The sequence below is a fragment of the Watersipora subatra genome, chromosome 6 (genome assembly GCF_963576615.1).
Source record: "Watersipora subatra chromosome 6, tzWatSuba1.1, whole genome shotgun sequence".
In the NCBI taxonomy this organism is placed as follows: Eukaryota; Metazoa; Bryozoa; class Gymnolaemata; order Cheilostomatida; family Watersiporidae; genus Watersipora; species Watersipora subatra.
In genome coordinates this window covers 6,680,443-6,700,465 of record NC_088713.1, presented here as the reverse complement: position 1 = coordinate 6,700,465, position 20,023 = coordinate 6,680,443, and the positions used below count along the sequence as shown (strand labels likewise).

Genomic DNA, 20,023 nt, shown 5'->3' with positions numbered 1-20,023 from the left:
TTATATCGTTTATACGACAGGCAATATCTCTTTGAATGGCAGTGATTTTCAATTCTTCTACCTTAAAAATTGCCTCCAAACTATTAAATCGCCATGAAATTAACATGCCAAGGAGCTTTACTCACTCGTACAGCAGCACTATATGCCATACAACAATCATAGACACTAATAAACACTGACATATACATACAAAGATCTCATCAAATGCGCTGAACTGTAGTGTCCGGAACTTGTCTATTGGAGGACGAATATATTCACACAGACCACTCCTACGAATGTGTTCCAAGTTCTTCTCGCATGAGATATAAGCCAGTCGCGACTGGATCTCATCCATGGAGGGCACGCGCACCTGTAAGAAGAAATGGCATAGCAGGTGCTTTCTACCGTACTGATATTTTGGCATCAAATAACACTTTTGGCTCAAACAATTTTACAGAGATGCTACATAAACACACTACTCTATGGGGGCTTACACTCTCTGAATATCAGCTATTACCTCATTATGAACTATGTTTTCATGTCGCGCATGATAAGCAATCTTGAGCCAATTCGCAAGTTATTCACATCATGGAAACGGCATAAATCCGCAAGCTAAGGGAACTTTGTGATTGGCAAAACTTTATCGAATCCATCATACTTGCGAGTAATGGAAACAGCAGTTGTGAATGATGCGCATTAAAATAACGCGCCAGCTATTCAATTTTAAACATTTTCATCACTACTGTTCCCCCTCTCTCGATCGAGTTTCTAGCGTTTGCGTTGCTAACCAGGGCGTTGCTAATTACTGACTTATAGCGTACAATTCTTTACCTTTTTTCAACAAGGCGCTGGAGTCAATCCGCATCATGCGAATGCCCATAAAAAAACTTAATTCACATGGTAACACAACTCCAAATTTGCGTGATGTGATTCATGGAAACCTAGTGATTGTGATTCAGTTGCGCATGTTAACTTAACACTCAATATATTCTATTAAATTACTACAGAGATAAACCAGGTAAAGGTTCAAGACGTAAGTCACTTACGGGTTGAGCCCATGGATACCATTTCTTATATAAGAGCCAGAAACCGGAAAGGTGGTCTCCATAGTTGGTATAGTTGGTATCCTCGATGGCCCCGACATCGACAGCGAATATTAGTGATGCACCCGAAGACTTCATGACGTCAGCTATAAAAATAAGGAAAAGAGTGTTCCATTTGCTTTAGCTGGAATATGTGAAGTTTGGTCTTGCCATTTCTATGAAAACATCGGATTTTTTTCTCTCAATTTTATGAAAAAATTATTTGAAACTATTTTGAAAATACAAGCATGAAAAAAAATTAATCATCAACAAAAGAAATATGTCAGCCTCTGAATTCTGGTTAAGCAGCTTCTTAAAATAAATTTCACAATTATAAGTTGCACGAATATTTTAACAACTGACGTCCACATGTAATCTCATCTCTGATTGCTTAATATTCGACAAGTTTGAAACCGCTAATACCAGTAAAACTAAACGGTGCTCACAATTTCAAATCTCAACTGTTATGCGTGTCATAACCGATATATCAATATTGAAAGGTTTCAGTACATGATAAAAAATGACGAGCTACGACGGATCAATTTACAATCTATATATATATATATATATATATTTCTTAAAATTTGTGTATATGCGTGTTTTTCCAGGTATAGTTATTGAATTCTTTGAATAACGACTCCGTATCACAGAAGATTTGATCTCGCACCCTCCCTTCGCCAGTCCGATGCCCTACTAAGTTAGCTACACGAGCTTGATATGTTCGCTAGGCAATATATGTCACTATATGGGCGCAAATACTCTACCGCTTTAGGTCACGACGCATGGTGATTGCTCAGTGTCACGAGAAGCTGATAGCTCTTATTAGTACATTTACTCAAATTATGCATTGGCAATGTGACAGGCTAATAACAAGTGACAGGCAACCCTCATTACCTCTTTGTTTATAAGCTGATTTTAAATGCTCGGGCAACGCCGGGTAGCACAGCTAGTCTTTATATGAAAAAACGAAAATGGGGAATTCTCCATTCTTAGCTGATTTCAAAATAGAAAAACAATTTTTATGTTTCAATCAGATATTATATGAAGTATTGCCTTGGTAGCAATAAAATGCGTACATCTCTTCACCACAATGAATGAGAATCAGACAAAGAGAGACAAATCAGAATTTTGTAGAATATCGTATAGTCAAACCTAAACTTTCCAAAATGTGATAAAATTTGAGGGAATATTTGTCTCAACATATAAAATAATTTCCAACATACAAGGCTTGAAATTTTTCAAAGAATAAAAATTGTTGATACAAGTACAAAGACTACCAAATGTTAACATAAAGCATGACAATAACAAAAACTATATTACTCACTATTGCATTAAACCTTCACATTGCCTCTGTTCTGGTATCTTAATAGTGAAGCAATAATAAAAAAAACTCGTTTTACTGATCATTACTTTATTAATTTAATTTTACATATAATTTATATATAATAACTTTACATCGGTTTATATAATGCATTGTTGCAATGCTACAAAACTCAAAATATTTATGATTGTTTTTAGAGGGCGAAACGAATCAAGCCAAACACAATTCATTATTATAATGCTGCAACGTACGACATTATAAATATACTAGGCGGATATTAACTCTTTCACAACTGGGCTTCGCTATTCTGACCATATTAATTCAAACAGATTTTCGAAAATTCGATATCCGCTAGTATTTATGCAATATCACGAAAATCAAAGTAGATACTGTTTTACTGTAAACTGCATCTTGGTGAGAACAAAATTCTCTACAAGATGAGTACAAAATTGTTCGGTGAATCTCATTCTCGCAAATTTCTGACGCTTCCTTTGCATTGAACAAGCGTGGTGAATTTATTTTTGCCATGATGGCAGCGATATGGTTTTCCCGTTTTAAAAAATCAGTGAAATGGAATTGTTTAGCCAAAAACCTTTCGATTGGTTGCACGTGATTGGCAACAGGGCTGTTTCTTTGGCGACAAAACTTGATTGGTCTTGCTAGAGCATAGACTTCGTAATGAAAAAAATGTGAAAACCTATTGATTAGCCGATTCATCGGCCCACGGTCTGTACTTCTATTACCGCATTTGCCGATAGGACAGCGCACAGTAGCGAAAGAGTTAAGACGGACTGACTTGGTGTGTCGAGGTTTGACCCTATTGAACCTGGTAAAACTCTCTTATCATGAAGAATTTAGAATCTAAATGTAGTCAGTAAAAAACTAATTACTTGTTTGGGCGTGTCCCAAATATTTTCTTGGAAAAAATGTCAAGAATATGTCAATCACTCAATGAATTGTCTTAAACATGCATCCAATCAGAATCCAATGTCAATTATAATCAACATACACATGCAAATTTTAAATTAGATCAACGAAGTTTACAAGAAAAAACAAAAAAAATTGTAGAATGCTGAGCCTTACAGCCTGAACAAAGACTGAAGTAACGAGCCTATCAAATACACAACCTAAAGAGTGCTTTATCATGTACAAAGGGCATAACTGTTTTGTTTTAAAAACCCAAAAACTTCAAACTACTAGCCTAGGTAGATGTACACGCACTCCACTTACTCAAGAGAAGAGAGACAATCTGTGGAGATAGTGAGAAACAGAGTTGAAGCGGCAGCAGGCCATGAGCTAGCTGATAGGAATTTGCCATGCTGCTGTCTATTCATAGAGTTATCAGCATTTAATACCATAGAATTAGTAGCTAAGGATTAATGATATAGTAAGTCAAAGGATCATGCTAATAGATGTGTACGGCTCATAGAGTATTTCTATCCATAGATCTATGAAACTGTTTGCATGTATGATGATGAATGAGAACCACTGACATTATGGAAGTGGAACTCTTTTTCTACCACGAGTCGTGCAGCTCGGCGTCAGTAGGCTGCGTACAAAACATTTCTGATTATTCAGTAGTTAATTAACTAAATTAGTTAATTAATTAGTTAATTAAATATGAACTTTCACAAATTTTTGGAGATTTTATTTAAATATTTAAATTTTATTAAATTTAGTAGGTTTTATCAGAAAGTTTTTTTTTTCATTTATGATTGTTTTTAATGTTTGAGGTGATCTGATTGTCAGGATGTTTCAAGATTAAAATTGACAAAACTTGATCATGATTAAAATGCTCACAAGAAGATACGTGCAAAATGATGTCACTAGCTGGTATCGGCTATTGTATTCAAGTTGCAGCGCTACACATCTTTATTCTGTCAGACTTTTTGCAACTATAAACTTCATAATCGCACTTTCAATTGATCTGAGCGTTTTCATCACAAGTTTTGACGATTTTAATTTTGAAACATCCTGGCAGTCAGGTCACCTTAAACATTAAAAACAATCATAAATGAAAAAAAAAACAAAAACTTTCTGATAGTCTCACAAATATATTATAAACTTTCTGATAGTCTCACAAATATATTATAAACTTTCTGATAGTCTCACAAATATATTATAAACTTTCTGATAGTCTCGCAAATATATTATAAACTTTCTGATAGTCTCACAAATATATTATAAACTTTCTGATAGTCTCGCAAATATATTATAAACTTTCTGATAGTCTCGCAAATATATTATAAACTTTCTGATAGTCTCGCAAATATATTATAAACTTTCTGATAGTCTCGCAAATATATTATAAACTTTCTGATAGTCTCGCAAATATATTATAAACTTTCTGATAGTCTCACAAATATATTATAAACTTTCTGATAGTCTCGCAAATATATTATAAACTTTCTGATAGTCTCACAAATATATTATAAACTCTCTGATAGTCTCGCAAATATATTATAAACTTTCTGATAGCCTCACAAATATATTATAAACTTTCTGATAGTCTTGCAAATAAATTATAAACTTGCTGATAGTCTCGCAAATATATTATAAACTCTCTGATAGTCTCACAAATATATTATAAACTTTCTGATAGTCTCACAAATATATTATAAACTTTCTGATAGTCTCACAAATATATTATAAACTCTCTGATAGTCTCACAAATATATTATAAACTTTCTGATAGTCTCGCAAATATATTATAAACTTTCTGATAGTCTCGCAAATATATTATAAACTTTCTGATAGTCTCGCAAATATATTATAAACTTTCTGATAGTCTCACAAATATATTATAAACTTTCTGATAGCCTCACAAATATATTATAAACTTTCTGATAGCCGTACGAATATAGTAAAAACTTTCTGATAGCCTATTGTATCTGTACCTTAACCAAAGGAAACCATCATATGCCTGCGTGGAGCCAATACAAAATATCTTTGCAACCAATCGTGAGTGTAGTTTCACTTTGCAAAAACTTTATTTCTTATTGCCATTTTTATTTAGCAATGACCAGTAGTGTCGGACGCATTACTTCTTTTTAGCAATGACCAGTAGTGTCAGACGCATTACTTCTTTTTAGCAATGACCAGTAGTGTCAGACGCATTACTTCTTTTTAGCAATGACCAGTAGTGTCAGACGCATCACTTCTTTTTAGCAATGACCAGTAGTGTCAGACGCATTACTTCTTTTTAGCAATGACCAGTAGTGTCCGACGCATTACAGCAATGGAGGCTTCACTAATTATAGATCGATGGACGTGGACGATTTTAATTGAACAGTAGTACTACTGAGAGTGATTATTTTATTTTTAGCATTAATAATAATGCCATAAGCTGTAATAATATTGATAACTCGTTTGACTTGAAAATAGCCAAAAAAGCGTTCGAGTTCATTGTGCATCACATTTGTGGGAATTTTCATGGTAATATTTTATGCTGACTAAGTTGGTATTACAAGTTTTTGTAGACCATGTGGTTTAAAAATTATGGCGATCTGAATGTGTTCTCGTCAAATATTAGGTTTTACCAAATCTGCCATTATATCTTAGTAAATAAATTAATTTGGTAGCGAAAGAGATGATAGCTTCCAACATTCAGTGGTACCTTTTATGATGCACCTGTCAGGGTTGTCAGTAAGAGATATTGGTAGTCAACGACACAGAGATACTCTAAAGCTCATGACTTGATAATCATAGCTGATCTGATTATTAGTTGATGCTACAATACTGACCTAAATATGGGCTATGAGTGTTTTACCTAACATAGATATCAGTTTCTCTAAGAGCTTCAATGCATAGCATAACTAAATATTAGTGGATGAAGCAGGGCTGACCTAAATAATGTCAGTGGCCAAGATATTGGCAGTGATAAATATTTCAAGGTGACCCAGGGAACTAAAACTAGTGAGTGAAGCATAGGTGATACTGTCAGTGATGCACAGCGACTCAAAACATACCATCATAAATTACCTAACTTGGCATGTCTGACCTAATTACCTGGAACATTATTAACGTAGCCTCCATCGAGCAGCAAATGTCCATCTTTGGGGTCGCACAACGGAGGGAGATAACCTGCTAAACTCATGCTCGACCTCACATATCTCCACAAATCGCCTGCCAAACAGTAAGAACTGAAAGGATAACAAAAGGCTGGAAGCACTAGGGATACCCATGACTCACACCTCGGGATTTCCATGACATAAATCATGGGAATCCCGTGATTTAAATCATGGGACAGCTGCGACTCAAACCTGGGCAGTTGTTGACAAAACAGCCATCGACGAGGAGATGACCATCACTAGGATCACACATGGGTGGAAAGAGAGTGGGAAATGTCATGCTAGCTCTCACAAGCCTCCATAAATCTCCTGTAGGTATGCACAACTCCCCATTATATCAACTTCATTTCTGTGGCCATTATAGAAACAGAGCGGCTAAGGGAGTACAATTTGAAAGCAATACAATGAATAGACAGACAGACAGACAGACACTGTGACTAGACAAAATTAACAAAATAAAGCAAATGAACTTCAACTTTTGCTAAACAAGTTTTCAAAATATTTTAAACCAATAAATTTTCATTGGAAAGCCCGTATTTCTATCAGCTAAACCCTAATAATCTCCACTGACATTCACTGTATATTGTACTTATTGCAACAGAAGACTAAGACATACTAGGGTAGCATCCACTCAACTAGGAAAGAATATTTAATGTGTGACTCACTACTATGTTGGTAAAAAGCAATATATAATTGAAACAGTTTCACTTAGTGTTATTAGCCCATAGCGGAGAGCCAATAATTATTATTAGCCAATAGCGGAGAGCCAATAATTCATCTCCTTGTATCAGGCTGTTTCAAGTTTTCTGAGATGTGAAAAGGGTTAAACTTCACATTATATTTTATCTATATACAAATATATATATAATAAATATATATAAATGTATAAATATATATATATAATAAATACATATATAGAAAATATATATATAATAAATATTGTTATATATTCATACTGTAACACGTTCAGGAATAAAGAACCACAGGCTAAATAGACTGCTAGAAGTTATAGCTACTGGAAGTAACGGCTACGGCTTAGACGTCTAGGAGACACTAGCCTGTCTTGACAAGCTGTTGTTTTTGCGTAGTTGTCCCCCCGTCGAGCGGCGAGCAACAACAGCTTGTCACAAGACGTACTGCACCTGATGCATCAGCTGCACTTATAAGGAGTTGTTCTCTTCCGTCTACGCGGCTCGGCTGCGATGTTATTTCGGTCGCTCCATTGGTAATCATAACGGATTTCACGCAAAAATTTATGTAGAAAAATTAAGATAAGAAAGTTTAACTGGCGACCCCTCTCTGCAGTAAACTTTATTAGAATTTGAGAACTTAGGCAACAACAGCGACTAAACATGTCGTTATTTGTGCGCTCAGCCAGTTTTATTTCTATTTTTGTATCAGTCAGTTTTATTTGCTCTTATGGATTTTATTTTGAGTTTATTTTATTCTTAAGTTCTACTAAAGTTTATCACAGAAACTGGTCTTTGGTTAAACGTTGTAATCTTGTTTGTTTTTCTACATAAATTTTTGCGTGAAATCCGTTACGATTACCAATGGGGCGACCGACATAACATCGCGGCCAAGCCGCGTAGACGGAAGAGAACAACTCCCTATAAGTGCAGCTGATGAATCAGGTGCAGTACGTCTTGTGACAAGCTGTTGTTGCTCGCCGCTCGACGGGGGACAACTACGCAAAAACAACAGCTTGTCCAGACAGGCTAAGGAGACACGTGACCCCCCAATCGATATATAGTGACCGGAGACAAAGCTGACAGCCTCTTGTAATCTTGAGTTCACGGTGAGAGATTAATTGCTCCCTTGAGCAATATAACAAGTATATATAAACATATATGTATAAATGTATAATAAATACATATATAGAAAATATATATAATAAATATATATCATATACATATAACAACGTATATATATATTTATTTATTAGCATCTATAGTGTATATAGTATATACAATATAGTATATATCATAAATATATATAATATATAAATATATATTTATAAATGTATAATTAATATATACAAATATATATATTGTAGATTTATATATATTTATATATACATACATATATCTATATAATAAAATAGAATAAAAACACTTGCTATAGTCATTTATTTTTAAAAATAAACTCCTTTTCTAAATAGTTACGCTAAACAAAATTTAATCGCTAGCAACAATCACTATCATCTATTAGTAGGTTGGCTGTGAAAAAATCTATTTAGTCATTACAGCATGATTGCTGAGAAAAATCGAAGGTTAATGAAACTTGAACACTCAAACAATTTACATGAAGAGGTTTTGTCATGAACAACTCCGAAGTCACTCACAAAATTGTCAGTTGCAATCGTAGCTTTAAAAGAAAAGCGAAAATGACAAAGTCTGTGCGTTTAGCGAAAATCATTACAGAAAAGGTAACATTACTCAAATCCGAAGTAAATTCCTTTTGCAATAATTTACAATCAATGCAGTAGGTAGAGAGGCCCAATGATACATGTGAATGAATTGTTGTAATGCACCCAGACTATCGACTCAACTAACCAGACTAACATGATTATTATCACATCGTTTTCTTTTATTCAAAGACCTTCAGAACTTTGTTTAAAATCACCGAACACTTGGAATGTAAACAAACATTACTACAATTATTGTTGTAATCTCACACCGATGTCCTGATGTGTATCCAAAATGAGCAGTATTATATCATTATTGTTAAAAGCCAACAAAATTTAATACCTTTAATTTAATTTAAAAGTTGATAATTTTTTTAATTTTTGTCAGCTATTAGAATCTATTTTTTCAGCTCCCTTGAAGCTATAAAAACTGTCCATTTTTGTAAACATTTGCTAAGAAGCAGTATAGCAGAAGCAATATATAGCAAGAATGCTATATAGCAAGAAGTTATATAGCATCCAAGTGTACCAGTAAATAAAAGTATTAAAAAAATTAGTAAATTGAATCCTTATAATAACCTAGTGTCATGCAAATCGGATATTAGAACAGTTATTTTGCTGTCATATTTTCTTGTTCAAGTTATTCAGTTTTTTATTAGGTTTATTTTTCTATTATGTAGAAAATTTAAAATTTAACCAAATCTTTCCATTATATAATCACACAAGCTGGTGGAGTGACATATAGATAGTTGTTTCCTTTTGCCACTTTTGATTGGCCATGAAGGGAAACTTTTTATTTAGCTTGTTCATACAGGAAGCTCTCGCGACACAAGATGACCCTTTGCTAACCGGTGGAGATAACAACCTACAAGACTGGAGCAGACAAGTAAATGACTCTAGAGTTATCTCCCATGACGGTCCAAATGTGAAAAAAAATTAATAATGCACAAAATTTATAAAATTTCCGTATCAAGTAATTTAGTCAGGTGAAATCACGAAGAGCGTCTATGAAAAAAACTCGATTACCAATTGCTGAGATTGTTTAGTGTGTGATCAGTGAATTTCATTAGCGGTGGAGTAGGAGCAAGACACTAAAATTCCTGATTTCATTTTTCTTACCATGGTGAGCACAACTCCCAATACCCTAAAACTGGCAGCCCTATCCTACATGGGCCTAGACAAAATCATTTTGAGAACATTGCCTGTTAATGCTATGTGTAGATAACATTATTAGTAAAACCATAGATGTATCAGACCAGCTTTTAGTCAACATCAGAAGAGCTTTCCACCAATCCATGGTAATGCCATAGACCTAGAAATGATTGACGTAACATAACCAAGGACAGGTGAACTACATTAAAGTGGTAATGTATCAATAAACGGAACCCTCATAGACATATAAAAGAAAGACTGACCACTAGTGTGGACTCTCATCTTGCTAGCAGTGATGTCTGTGGTAATGTTGAAGTAAGGAATCCATAGATCCTCAATCTGTACGTCACCGAACACATCTTCCAGACTCCGATTGAATGAGTACCCTGGGAGCATGCAATAGAGGGCCTTTAGGGCAGCAATGTTCATTGCCAACGCCTTAAAGGTTGAACAGAGGCATTCTGCCTAAGCATAGCAACGTAAAAAATGCTGTTCAGTTATACGCTTTGAAATTTTGACTGGTTCTCTAAAAAAACTTCCAACACCCAAGTTTTGAGCCAGTTGCAATGTAATCACCCTTACAACAGCTCCCAGACCAAGGCTATCCTACATACATATTGGATTTCTTTTACTAACACAACACAGACTGCAAAGTGGCCGCTGAGGTCATGCATTAAAAGCCATGATTCTGTAAAAATAGTGGGCTCTAGTAACTTTTAAACATGACAAAAGTGTGCTTATCTATAACAAAACTAGCCAATGAAATGCGAGTGATGCAGAGGCATTGCAACCAGAAATTAACAATGATCCCATTGGTAGTATGCATCAAACAATTTCCATCAAGCATTCTCTATGATCACCAGACAAGTAAACGGATTATCAAAATGAGAGGTTTATGGCTTTTTGTACGATATTTATTAGGATACAATAAGCAAGTTCTTTGCTAAAAGAATTAGCTAATGAGACAGGAATACGGGTTAAGATGAGCCTGTTATACAACTTTTTTTCGCTCTGCGATGTAGAACGCGATAATTTTTGTCTATATAAAATATTTTACGTCATGCGATATCAACAAAAATTTCATTCAAAATTCAAATTTGGCAGTCGGTGTGCTGATTACGTCTGAATTACAAATATGCCGATGTGCTGTTCAACAAAATCCCTCTAACAACGAACAAAAGATATATGATGCTTGATCTCGCCCAGTTCAGTGTTATTTGTTATTAGTTCTTGTGAAAACAAAACGAAAAACAGATATGTGATGAAATTTTAGCAGTTCAAGTTCAGTAAAATAGTTAAAAAAACATTCAAACTTAGACTGAAGTATGTTTTTAGTAAGCTACATTCATTGAAGTTAAATTCAACACTTACATTATATGCCTGCCTCGAAGGTAAGAACTCCCTACGGTACATACTGCACATAGTACATTGTAATGGTAGAAGTTACTGTAGGTAACTATAGTTACTAAGGTTAACATATTATTTTGTTACTAAATTTTAATATATACAGAGTGTATATAAAATTTTGATGATTTTCACCAAGGGTGTTTGCATTAGATATTTACTATGGGTTTCCATACCTTTCTATGTGACATTTTCAGCAACAGCTGGGAAGCGATTGATCGGTAGAAATGTTTCTAATTACGAAGCTAAATGTATTGAGTTCGAGTCCCATCGCCAGCGAATCTTTTATCCTAACCTCCTGGTCTTGGATAGGCAGACACACCCCTTGTTGTAGCAGAGGTTGAAATATTGGCTGAGCAGGTACCAGAGCATCTTTCATGATACTTAACGAGTTTTATTATTGAGCTAGTATCCCATAGACCTATTTAACTATACTTAATAGTATAGTTAATAGTATAGTTAATAGTATAGTTAATAGTATAGTTGATAGTATAGTTAATAGTATAGTTAATAGTATAGTTAATAGTATAGTTAATAGTATAGTTAATAGTATAGTTAATAGTATAGTTAATAGTATAGTTAATAGTATAGTTAATAGTATAGTTAATAGTATAGTTAATAGTATAGTTAATAGTATAGTTAATAGTATAGTTGATAGTATAGTTAATAGTATAGTTAATAGTATAGGTAATAGTATAGTTAATAGTATAGTTAATAGTATAGTTAATAGTATAGTTGATAGTATAGTTAATAGTATAGTTAATAGTATAGTTGATAGTATAGTTAATAGTATAGTTAATAGTATAGTTAATAGTATAGTTAATAGTATAGTTAATAGTATAGTTGATAGTATAGTTAATAGTATAGGTAATAGTATAGTTAATAGTATAGTTAATAGGTCTTTGTAGTATCCTGACAGTCGGGTGCATTGCCAGATGTAACAACTATACAAACAATTATTCCAAAAAGCAGCAACGTTGGTGAAGATAGTAGTTGTGCCTGGTCTGAGTTTGATTCCTGGGTGATGCAATTTTTTTTCAACATCCAGCAGTGGCAACGAACCGACATGGGCCTTATTATGGTTGATCAGTACTGAGGCAGACACATGCGCTGTGAGAGATCGTCATGTATCGTATGTGCGCAACTATTCTTATCCATCATTTTTTTGACGTCACCAAGTCGTTTGCACATGGTCTCATTCACGAAAAAGCTGCCATATTTGTAGAAAATGATCGTTATTCTTTTATTTAATAGTACTTTTTAGTGTTGTTTTGATACTATAATAAAAAAATTGCAAAAAAATTCATCGTTTTCAAAAATTCATTGCAAAAGCTTTTGTGTTTTTAACGATAAAATTGTCTATAAAGGTGGCCGACAATGATGAAATGACGTCACGAAAAACCGAAGGATAGGAGCATGGTAGTGTAACTTGGCTGGGAAGCCGAATATTTGGGTTCGATTCTCATGTGGGGCAATCATTTTTCCTAATGATCTTAGCATGGCTACGGACAGGTGGACACGGATCTTATTATGGTAAAGATTATCAGAGGCAATCTCAAGGTTGCACCCAAGGTGTATGCCTTCTATAGGCTGGTTCGCATTATATCGCTGTAACTCAACGTTGATGCCACAATACTTCGGTGAACATCGATGATAACAATGTTCACTCTATCACAAGCCCTTCCGTGTTTGCATCAGCAAATACTCTGTGACACAGAATTCACATTTTTCTTATTAATTTTTTACGAAAAAACCTCTTTGTTTTTGCATGACTGAAATCAAATACTAGTCCTGCAGCAATGATCATAAACAAAAATAAATAAATCAAGCTATACGCGAATTATTGTTGTCGAAATGGTTGACATTGTACAGGCTGTTGATGCTCGGTGAAATATCGGGTAAGTTTGACTGCTGCAAACTTTCCCAATGTATCGGCGTTGCTTCATCGATGCTATCGATCTCCAGTGCAGATAGTCAATGATGAACGCCAAAAAAATAACGCCAAAAAAAAACGGCGATAGAGTGTAAACCAAGCTTATGTAGCATATACCTGTGCTCAACATAAGCTTGTGTACCCCAGGCCTTGCAAAGAGTAATACGTATAATGAAATAACAAACCGGTCATCATAGAAGTAATAGGGTAGGTCAGATCATATATTTTCTTCCAGAGTGAATTCATATTGCCAAACCACTGCCTTGCTCGGTGAATCACTGGTGTCAGATTTCTCTCTTCACACCAGAGGGCGCCAACAAACGATCCGATCGAGGTGCCACCGACCATGTCTATGGGAATTCCACACTCAACCATAGCCTTGATTAGGCCTATTTGTGATGCTCCTCTGTAACACAGAAACAGGAAGTCGACATGTTACGAAATAGTGACAGATCATGTACAGATGCATTGAGCATTTCTTCCTATAGTATAATCTGTGGTAAATTGGTAAAGGTGTGACTGTAGTAAATACTTTTTCTCACTTTTTTCAAAAAGGTTATGTTTTAGACGTAACTGAAGAAACATAATGACTGTAGTACACTGAGTCTGGTAGAGAGTGTAGAATTACTATGAATAAAAAAACTAGTAGTTTTAGTGTAAAGTTCGTGTAACTAAGAAGTTTTTTAACTTTGTCTATTTCTACGTTTTTAATTACCAATAATCAATAATCAATAGTCAATCAGAGTGTCATTAGATACTAATATTCGGCCAGCAGCCATTTTTAATTTCTCAGCCGATTAGAAGTGGCCTCGGTATTTTGGCGATATCTCAAGATTTGTTACATTTGTATTTTTTTGTTTTATCAAAAACCTTCAACTTTACTAAAGACCTTAACCCTTTGAACCCTACCCGTCCTTGTCAATGTGTGTCAGTACTCCTGGGCAATTTGTCCAACGATCGCAAGTTCTAAAACTTCCATTAAATATATCTAAATATGCTCATAATGCAATGATATGTGATAAAACACTAGTAAAAAAGTCTAGCAATACACAGCAAATGTCATCAACAAGAAAAAAAGTGTTTCACAGGTCTTCATGCTAAACCATAAAAACTCCTACGATTTTAAAAACTTGTAAAGTTGTTTACAGTAGCATTACATCCATCAACTACAGTTTCATTATCGTTTTATGACTCAAAACGATCTGGAAAATTATAGTTTGTATTATATAATTCTTCATCTGCATCACAATCATCAATGACCTACCAACAAACGAGTCACGTTTTTGTGATATCGCTTCATAAAATTTTCTTAATATATTGAAGGAAGTAGATAAAGATATTTGAAAAAAGTTGAAAATGGAAGAGAAATTTCTGGTCCAACGCTCTGGGTAAGAATTAATTTGATTGGTTTACACAGTTACTTAGAAACAGCTTTGCAAACGGAGCCATCTGAATGCCGGTGTTCCGGCCGTTAGTTTTTCTGACGCAGCCTACACAGTGCTGGAATACCGGCTATTAGGGTCCAAATATACAAGTCAAAATAAAGAAACATATCACATGCAGATTAACACTTGAAATGGTATGACATTTCATTGTAGATTTTTTGCATACTTTTTTAACTGTCTCAGCGTAGACATAAGCAACTGCTAGTTCCATAGACTTGAAAGCAGACTGATGAATAAAAGGTGACTCGATATCCCAAACAATTTACACACAAGCAACTTTTACAAATCGTCTGTTGCAATCATAGCCTTGAAGGAATAGTAAAAACAATGACAAAGTCTATGCATTTAGCAAAAGTCATCCCAGAAAAGGTAGTATTACTTTAATCAAAAGTAATTTGCTTTTGCAATAACTTATAATTACTTGGCATGCGGTAGGTAGCGAGGGCCAATGATTGCAATGTACCCAAACTATCGACTCAACTAACCAGACTAACATGATTATTATCACATCATTTTCTTTTATGCAAAGACCTTCAGAACTTTGTTTAAGATAACCAATTGCTTGGAATAAAAACAAACGTTACTACAACTACTAGCCGACAATTAACGCAGAGTGTAGCGCATATTTTATCTGACATAATGATTCATATCACCTAATGAATGCATTGTGTCTCGCGTAGCTTAATTAGTTAGGTTATTGCCTGGTAAATGGGGAGGTTCTGAGATCAAATCCAGGGTGAAGTGAATCTTTCATCCCTAGATTTTAATAGCTATAGCTGTACACCGAACAACGGCTTTTGAAGTTTGTATATTTAGAAGATTGTTGCAATCATGCCTTTTAACGACCTTCAACCATCAAAATTGTTTCATGAACTTGAGAGAATGAGAAAAATGCTAACAATTATTAAAAACTAACTTAATTAGATATGAGTTTATCAGTTTCCGTTTCACGGAGTTTCAATTTTTGCGGGGGAAATGAGAGACTAACATACATTAAAGCAGACAAATGAAAATACTAGAATAACCCAGCCAATAGTAGTGCTATACCTAGCTCCGCCTCCGCCAAGAACAAGACCAATAGCAGTGCCAGTAAGAAAGCGAGCGATCCTGCACATATCAGAATTGATGTCAGGCTTGCACTTTGTCACATTCTCATATAAGGAAAGAATCTTGTCAGGTGACTTGTTCAAGAAGACTCGGTTTGGACACCTGAAACACAAAAGAGAATAAGTTGGTGACCTAGCAGCAGGTTCTATACTGGCAACCTGTTTTATCTAGCCAAAGTAAAGGATAGCTGCACATGATAAGATCTCAGACTAAAGTGTTTGGCATATGCAGTAGTATTATGCTCAGTTGCTAGTGTTTATTCTAAACTTCTTGGCAATACTTGCACCTGATTGGCCAATTCAGTTGACAGCGAGTCAATTTTTACATTTTGGTATGCTTCAAGAAATAATAGGGCCACCATCGATGTAACATTTTACGTAGTAATGTTAGATTTAACCCAGCTTAGGGACTCAATTTCATTGGTCAATGCAGTTGCCATCCGAGTTAATACACGCACGACATATGTCCGCTCGTATGTACTTACGACCAGTTTAGTAAATTTAGTCACTTAACTTGTTGAATAGATATAAACCAGAGGAACATGTTGACAGGAAAAAGTAGATGATAAAGAACAGTTAAAGAAAACACATAAAGAATGTAAATGATGTGCAACAAACAAGTAATTATAATTTTTTAGTTTCCTTTACATAAGTATTTTTTGTTTATGGTGTTGATTTAAATTTTTGGTTCCTAATACGGAACATTCAAGTTGAATTGGCATTTTGATGTCCTTGAGCATACACTTTAAATGTATATAGAATGAGTTACGACTGTTTTGGTTTACCAATAGTTGGCGGGAACAGATCTAGGTCGTAACTCGAATAGTGAGTGTGTACAACTGGCAAAGGTATGGCCATAATACGAACAACATCATCATCAAAAAGGGATCTTGACGATGCTGCCTGCTGCACATGAGTACACTTGAACCATCGACATCTAAACTTCCTTTAAAAGATGGTTCTATTAGGAATGTTAACTTCCATGATTATTGGCACAGGTAAAAACTGGCTGAATTTTCACCAATGCTGATTACCTGACATGGTGATGAGAAAGACACCAATCTCTAGCATTCAGCCAATCAACTGTGTTTTGTGGCCTGGTAGCATCAGCTCTATGTAGAAGGATGAGCTCTTTTTGTGACCGAATGGCAATCCCTTGCAAAGCATTTTCAAGCTGTTAAGAACGAGAGAGAGAAGACAATTACAGCATTCACAATAGACTTAGAGCAACAATGCACTCATTCATAGACAAGCATACACGACCATAAAAACCCTGTTAAAACTCACATAGACCAGCTGCTGTTGTTCAAATAGTATTCTCGACTTGCAATTTGCAATCAAAAATATTTTGCAATTAAAAATATTCAAATACCGTCTAATTTTGCTAAAGTTTTATTATTTTTCAACTAGCATTAATGCAAACTAATTTATTTCAATGACAGTCTATCCTTTAGGATGATCTTCAACATGATTCAATCATCATTCACTAATTATTAATTCCATACAAACCATGCATAGAGATACAGAATGTACACTCATAGTTCATCTATATGTGACAGCGCGTATGATTTTCAATACAAACGCGGCATTTCATATAACGCACAATAGGCTCTCAAAGTGAAACTTGTCCATGCGGCTTAGACTTTTGTAATTTGAGGTCATGACTTTTCTAGGGCGAATCATATGTCAGGAATTATTTTCTGAGGTGTTTGATTAGCTAGGATGCTTTATTAGACTGTTTTGCAGACTTTAAAGTGGTTGCTAAGGACGACAAAAATGGCGATCTTTTATTTCCGGTTATTCAGTCTACGTATCGCGTTTTAAAATGTCTCACTGCGATATCGGTGGTGATGACTTTTGGAAAGAATTTGAGGAGGTCGATGTAGATTATTTAGATTTATTGTGTAGAGAAGCAAGTAATAGTGATTCTCGAAGCAGTAAGATAGATTTAGATCTTGAGAATGATGGATTAGATGGAAAGTTTCAGCTAAGTTTTACTGATAACAGTCGTAGTTTAGGGATCCTGTCGTCACGACAATATTTAACAGAAGGTTCTAAGCTTGGTACCAACACTCCTCTGACTGGATCTTCTGTTGCTCACTATGGCTTTGATTATGCACAGCAGGTAGGTCAAAAACATTTTTTTAAACATTTCTTGTTGCTTGTTACAAAACGCAAATCTTATTTTATATTTTCGTCAAAAACGCACACGCAGCCCAAAATATAACAATAATTACTCGACTATTACAAGGTATAAGGCTATGAATGTAGTGTTTTAAGTTGAAACATTGATGAGTTTTAACAATTTGCAATTATTAATTGCAAATGCTAATTAAGATTTATAAAAACAATCAAATTTATAAATCAAAATGTATATTTAAAAATTAAAATATAAATAGTAAATGTACAATGTACAATGTACTTGCATGTCTATAGCAAACAACAAATGTTTGTTTTGTTTAATTCTTAGGTCCACTACCCTGCCAACCCACAGCAACTTGAGCCACTCTATTTCAAAACCCCTCGGATGTGTGCGCTATTTGGAGTGGCCTGTGACACCTTCCCTGCACAAGTGAACTATCTGATTGATGAGACTGCCTGTGCGACAAAAGGAGCCAACAGCGTCGTATCCTATTTTCATCACTATCTAGAGACCTATGGCCTTGGTGAAAAGAAAACTTTGTTCCATGCTGACAACTGTTGGTATGCAAGCAACAACCAATGTTATGAAGTTTCATGTTTGTATTGAAAATGTATTGATAAAATTATGTATACATATCAAACCCTTTTTAGTGGCCAGAATAAAAACAACGCAGTAATACAGTACATGGCTTGGCGCGTTGCAAACGGGCTGCACAAGGAGATTGAACTGAATTTTCTCGTCGCAGGTCACACGAAGTTCAGCTGTGATTACTGCTTTGGCCTGCTTAAAAGGAAATACAGAACTAACAGAGTTCCTGTCTTTCTCATATAGCCGAGGTATGTTTCTCATTTTGTCAGTTAGTGAAATAAGAATTTGCAATTCTTGAATGCGCTATTTATACACAAACTATCTAAAGGTTCTTGGTTACTTAATCTGAGTTGAAAGTACAACATAGAGAAATTTGATAATGTTGTACAATAAATGTAATACTAATAGACAGTGTGTGCAGTAAGCGTTGTTTTGCTGCAGGCAGTGTCCAAGTAAAAAGCATGCCAATAGCGGGGAGAGTGAAGATATACAGCTTATGTCTGCAGAGTCAGCCAGGTCAGGGCGGCCTGAAATCATTCCGCCACCTTGTCTGAGTGTTGAACGTCGGCAATATCTTTTCGAAGAAATCAGATTTTATGCTATCAATTTTATGCTCAAAATAATCAATTCAATGTGCAGCACAATTTGGTAGTAACTCCTTTACTGTGTAATAATGTGTTCCTTTCCAACGACACAACATGTGACCTTGACCTCACTGTTTTTATGTATTCGAGTTGAAGTGACATCATCGGGACCCATTTCATATCGTTCGCCATGTTCTCTTCCCTATAGATCTCAACATTCATGAAAATATAATGTCTGTAGCGTGCAGTTGCTATGACATTCCAAAACGTCAACAAATAATACTGTTTAAAATTCAGCCAATCAACTTTAAAGACAAATTTCTCAGTTTGTGGTGATGACCATATTGACCAACACCTTCTTCGATAAAAACCTGTACCTCAGGTTAAGTTCCTTCGATTTCAATTCCGAAAACAGTTTTGAAAAGCTGAGAAATTTCTCTATTGGGCTAAAAAACAATTTTGTAATCTGACCTCGTTTGTATTGAAAATGACACAACCTGTCACATATATACATTTCTCAAAGTTGGTCTGTTCATCATAGTGTTTGTCCAGCTATTGTTATTAAAATCTTGGAATAAAGAATTCGTATTGCAGAAGATTTGATCTCAGACCATCCCACTCATCAGTCAAACACCTTACCAATTCAGCCACACCAGCTTTATTGATTTGTTTGGCGATATATGTCACTATATGGGAGCAAATACGCTACCGCTCTCCATTGCGACGCAGCGTGATGGCGTAACGTCATGGAGAGCAGTAGCTTTTATTAGTGAGCTTACTCAAATTATCCATTGGCATTGTGCCAGGCT

At 34.9% G+C, this 20,023-nt stretch overlaps 1 protein-coding gene across 2 annotated transcripts in view; it reads right to left on the bottom strand.

Annotated features, from left to right (window-relative positions):
- LOC137398829 (patatin-like phospholipase domain-containing protein 7) overlaps window positions 1-20,023 on the bottom strand; it is a 71,285-nt gene that overhangs the window by 6,462 nt on the left and 44,800 nt on the right. Inside the window, exons 18-24 of one of the 2 annotated variants that reach the window (XM_068085004.1) lie at window positions 16,934-17,073; window positions 15,841-16,002; window positions 13,534-13,754; window positions 10,275-10,397; window positions 6,645-6,761; window positions 1,026-1,168; window positions 191-349 (exon numbers count right to left, since the gene is read on the bottom strand). In XM_068085004.1, coding sequence (XP_067941105.1) covers window positions 191-349; window positions 1,026-1,168; window positions 6,645-6,761; window positions 10,275-10,397; window positions 13,534-13,754; window positions 15,841-16,002; window positions 16,934-17,073 — 1,065 coding nt within the window. Of the gene's footprint in view, window positions 1-190; window positions 350-1,025; window positions 1,169-6,390; window positions 6,508-6,644; window positions 6,762-10,274; window positions 10,398-13,533; window positions 13,755-15,840; window positions 16,003-16,933; window positions 17,074-20,023 lie in introns of both variants that reach the window. The other variant, XM_068085003.1, reaches the window with a different exon arrangement.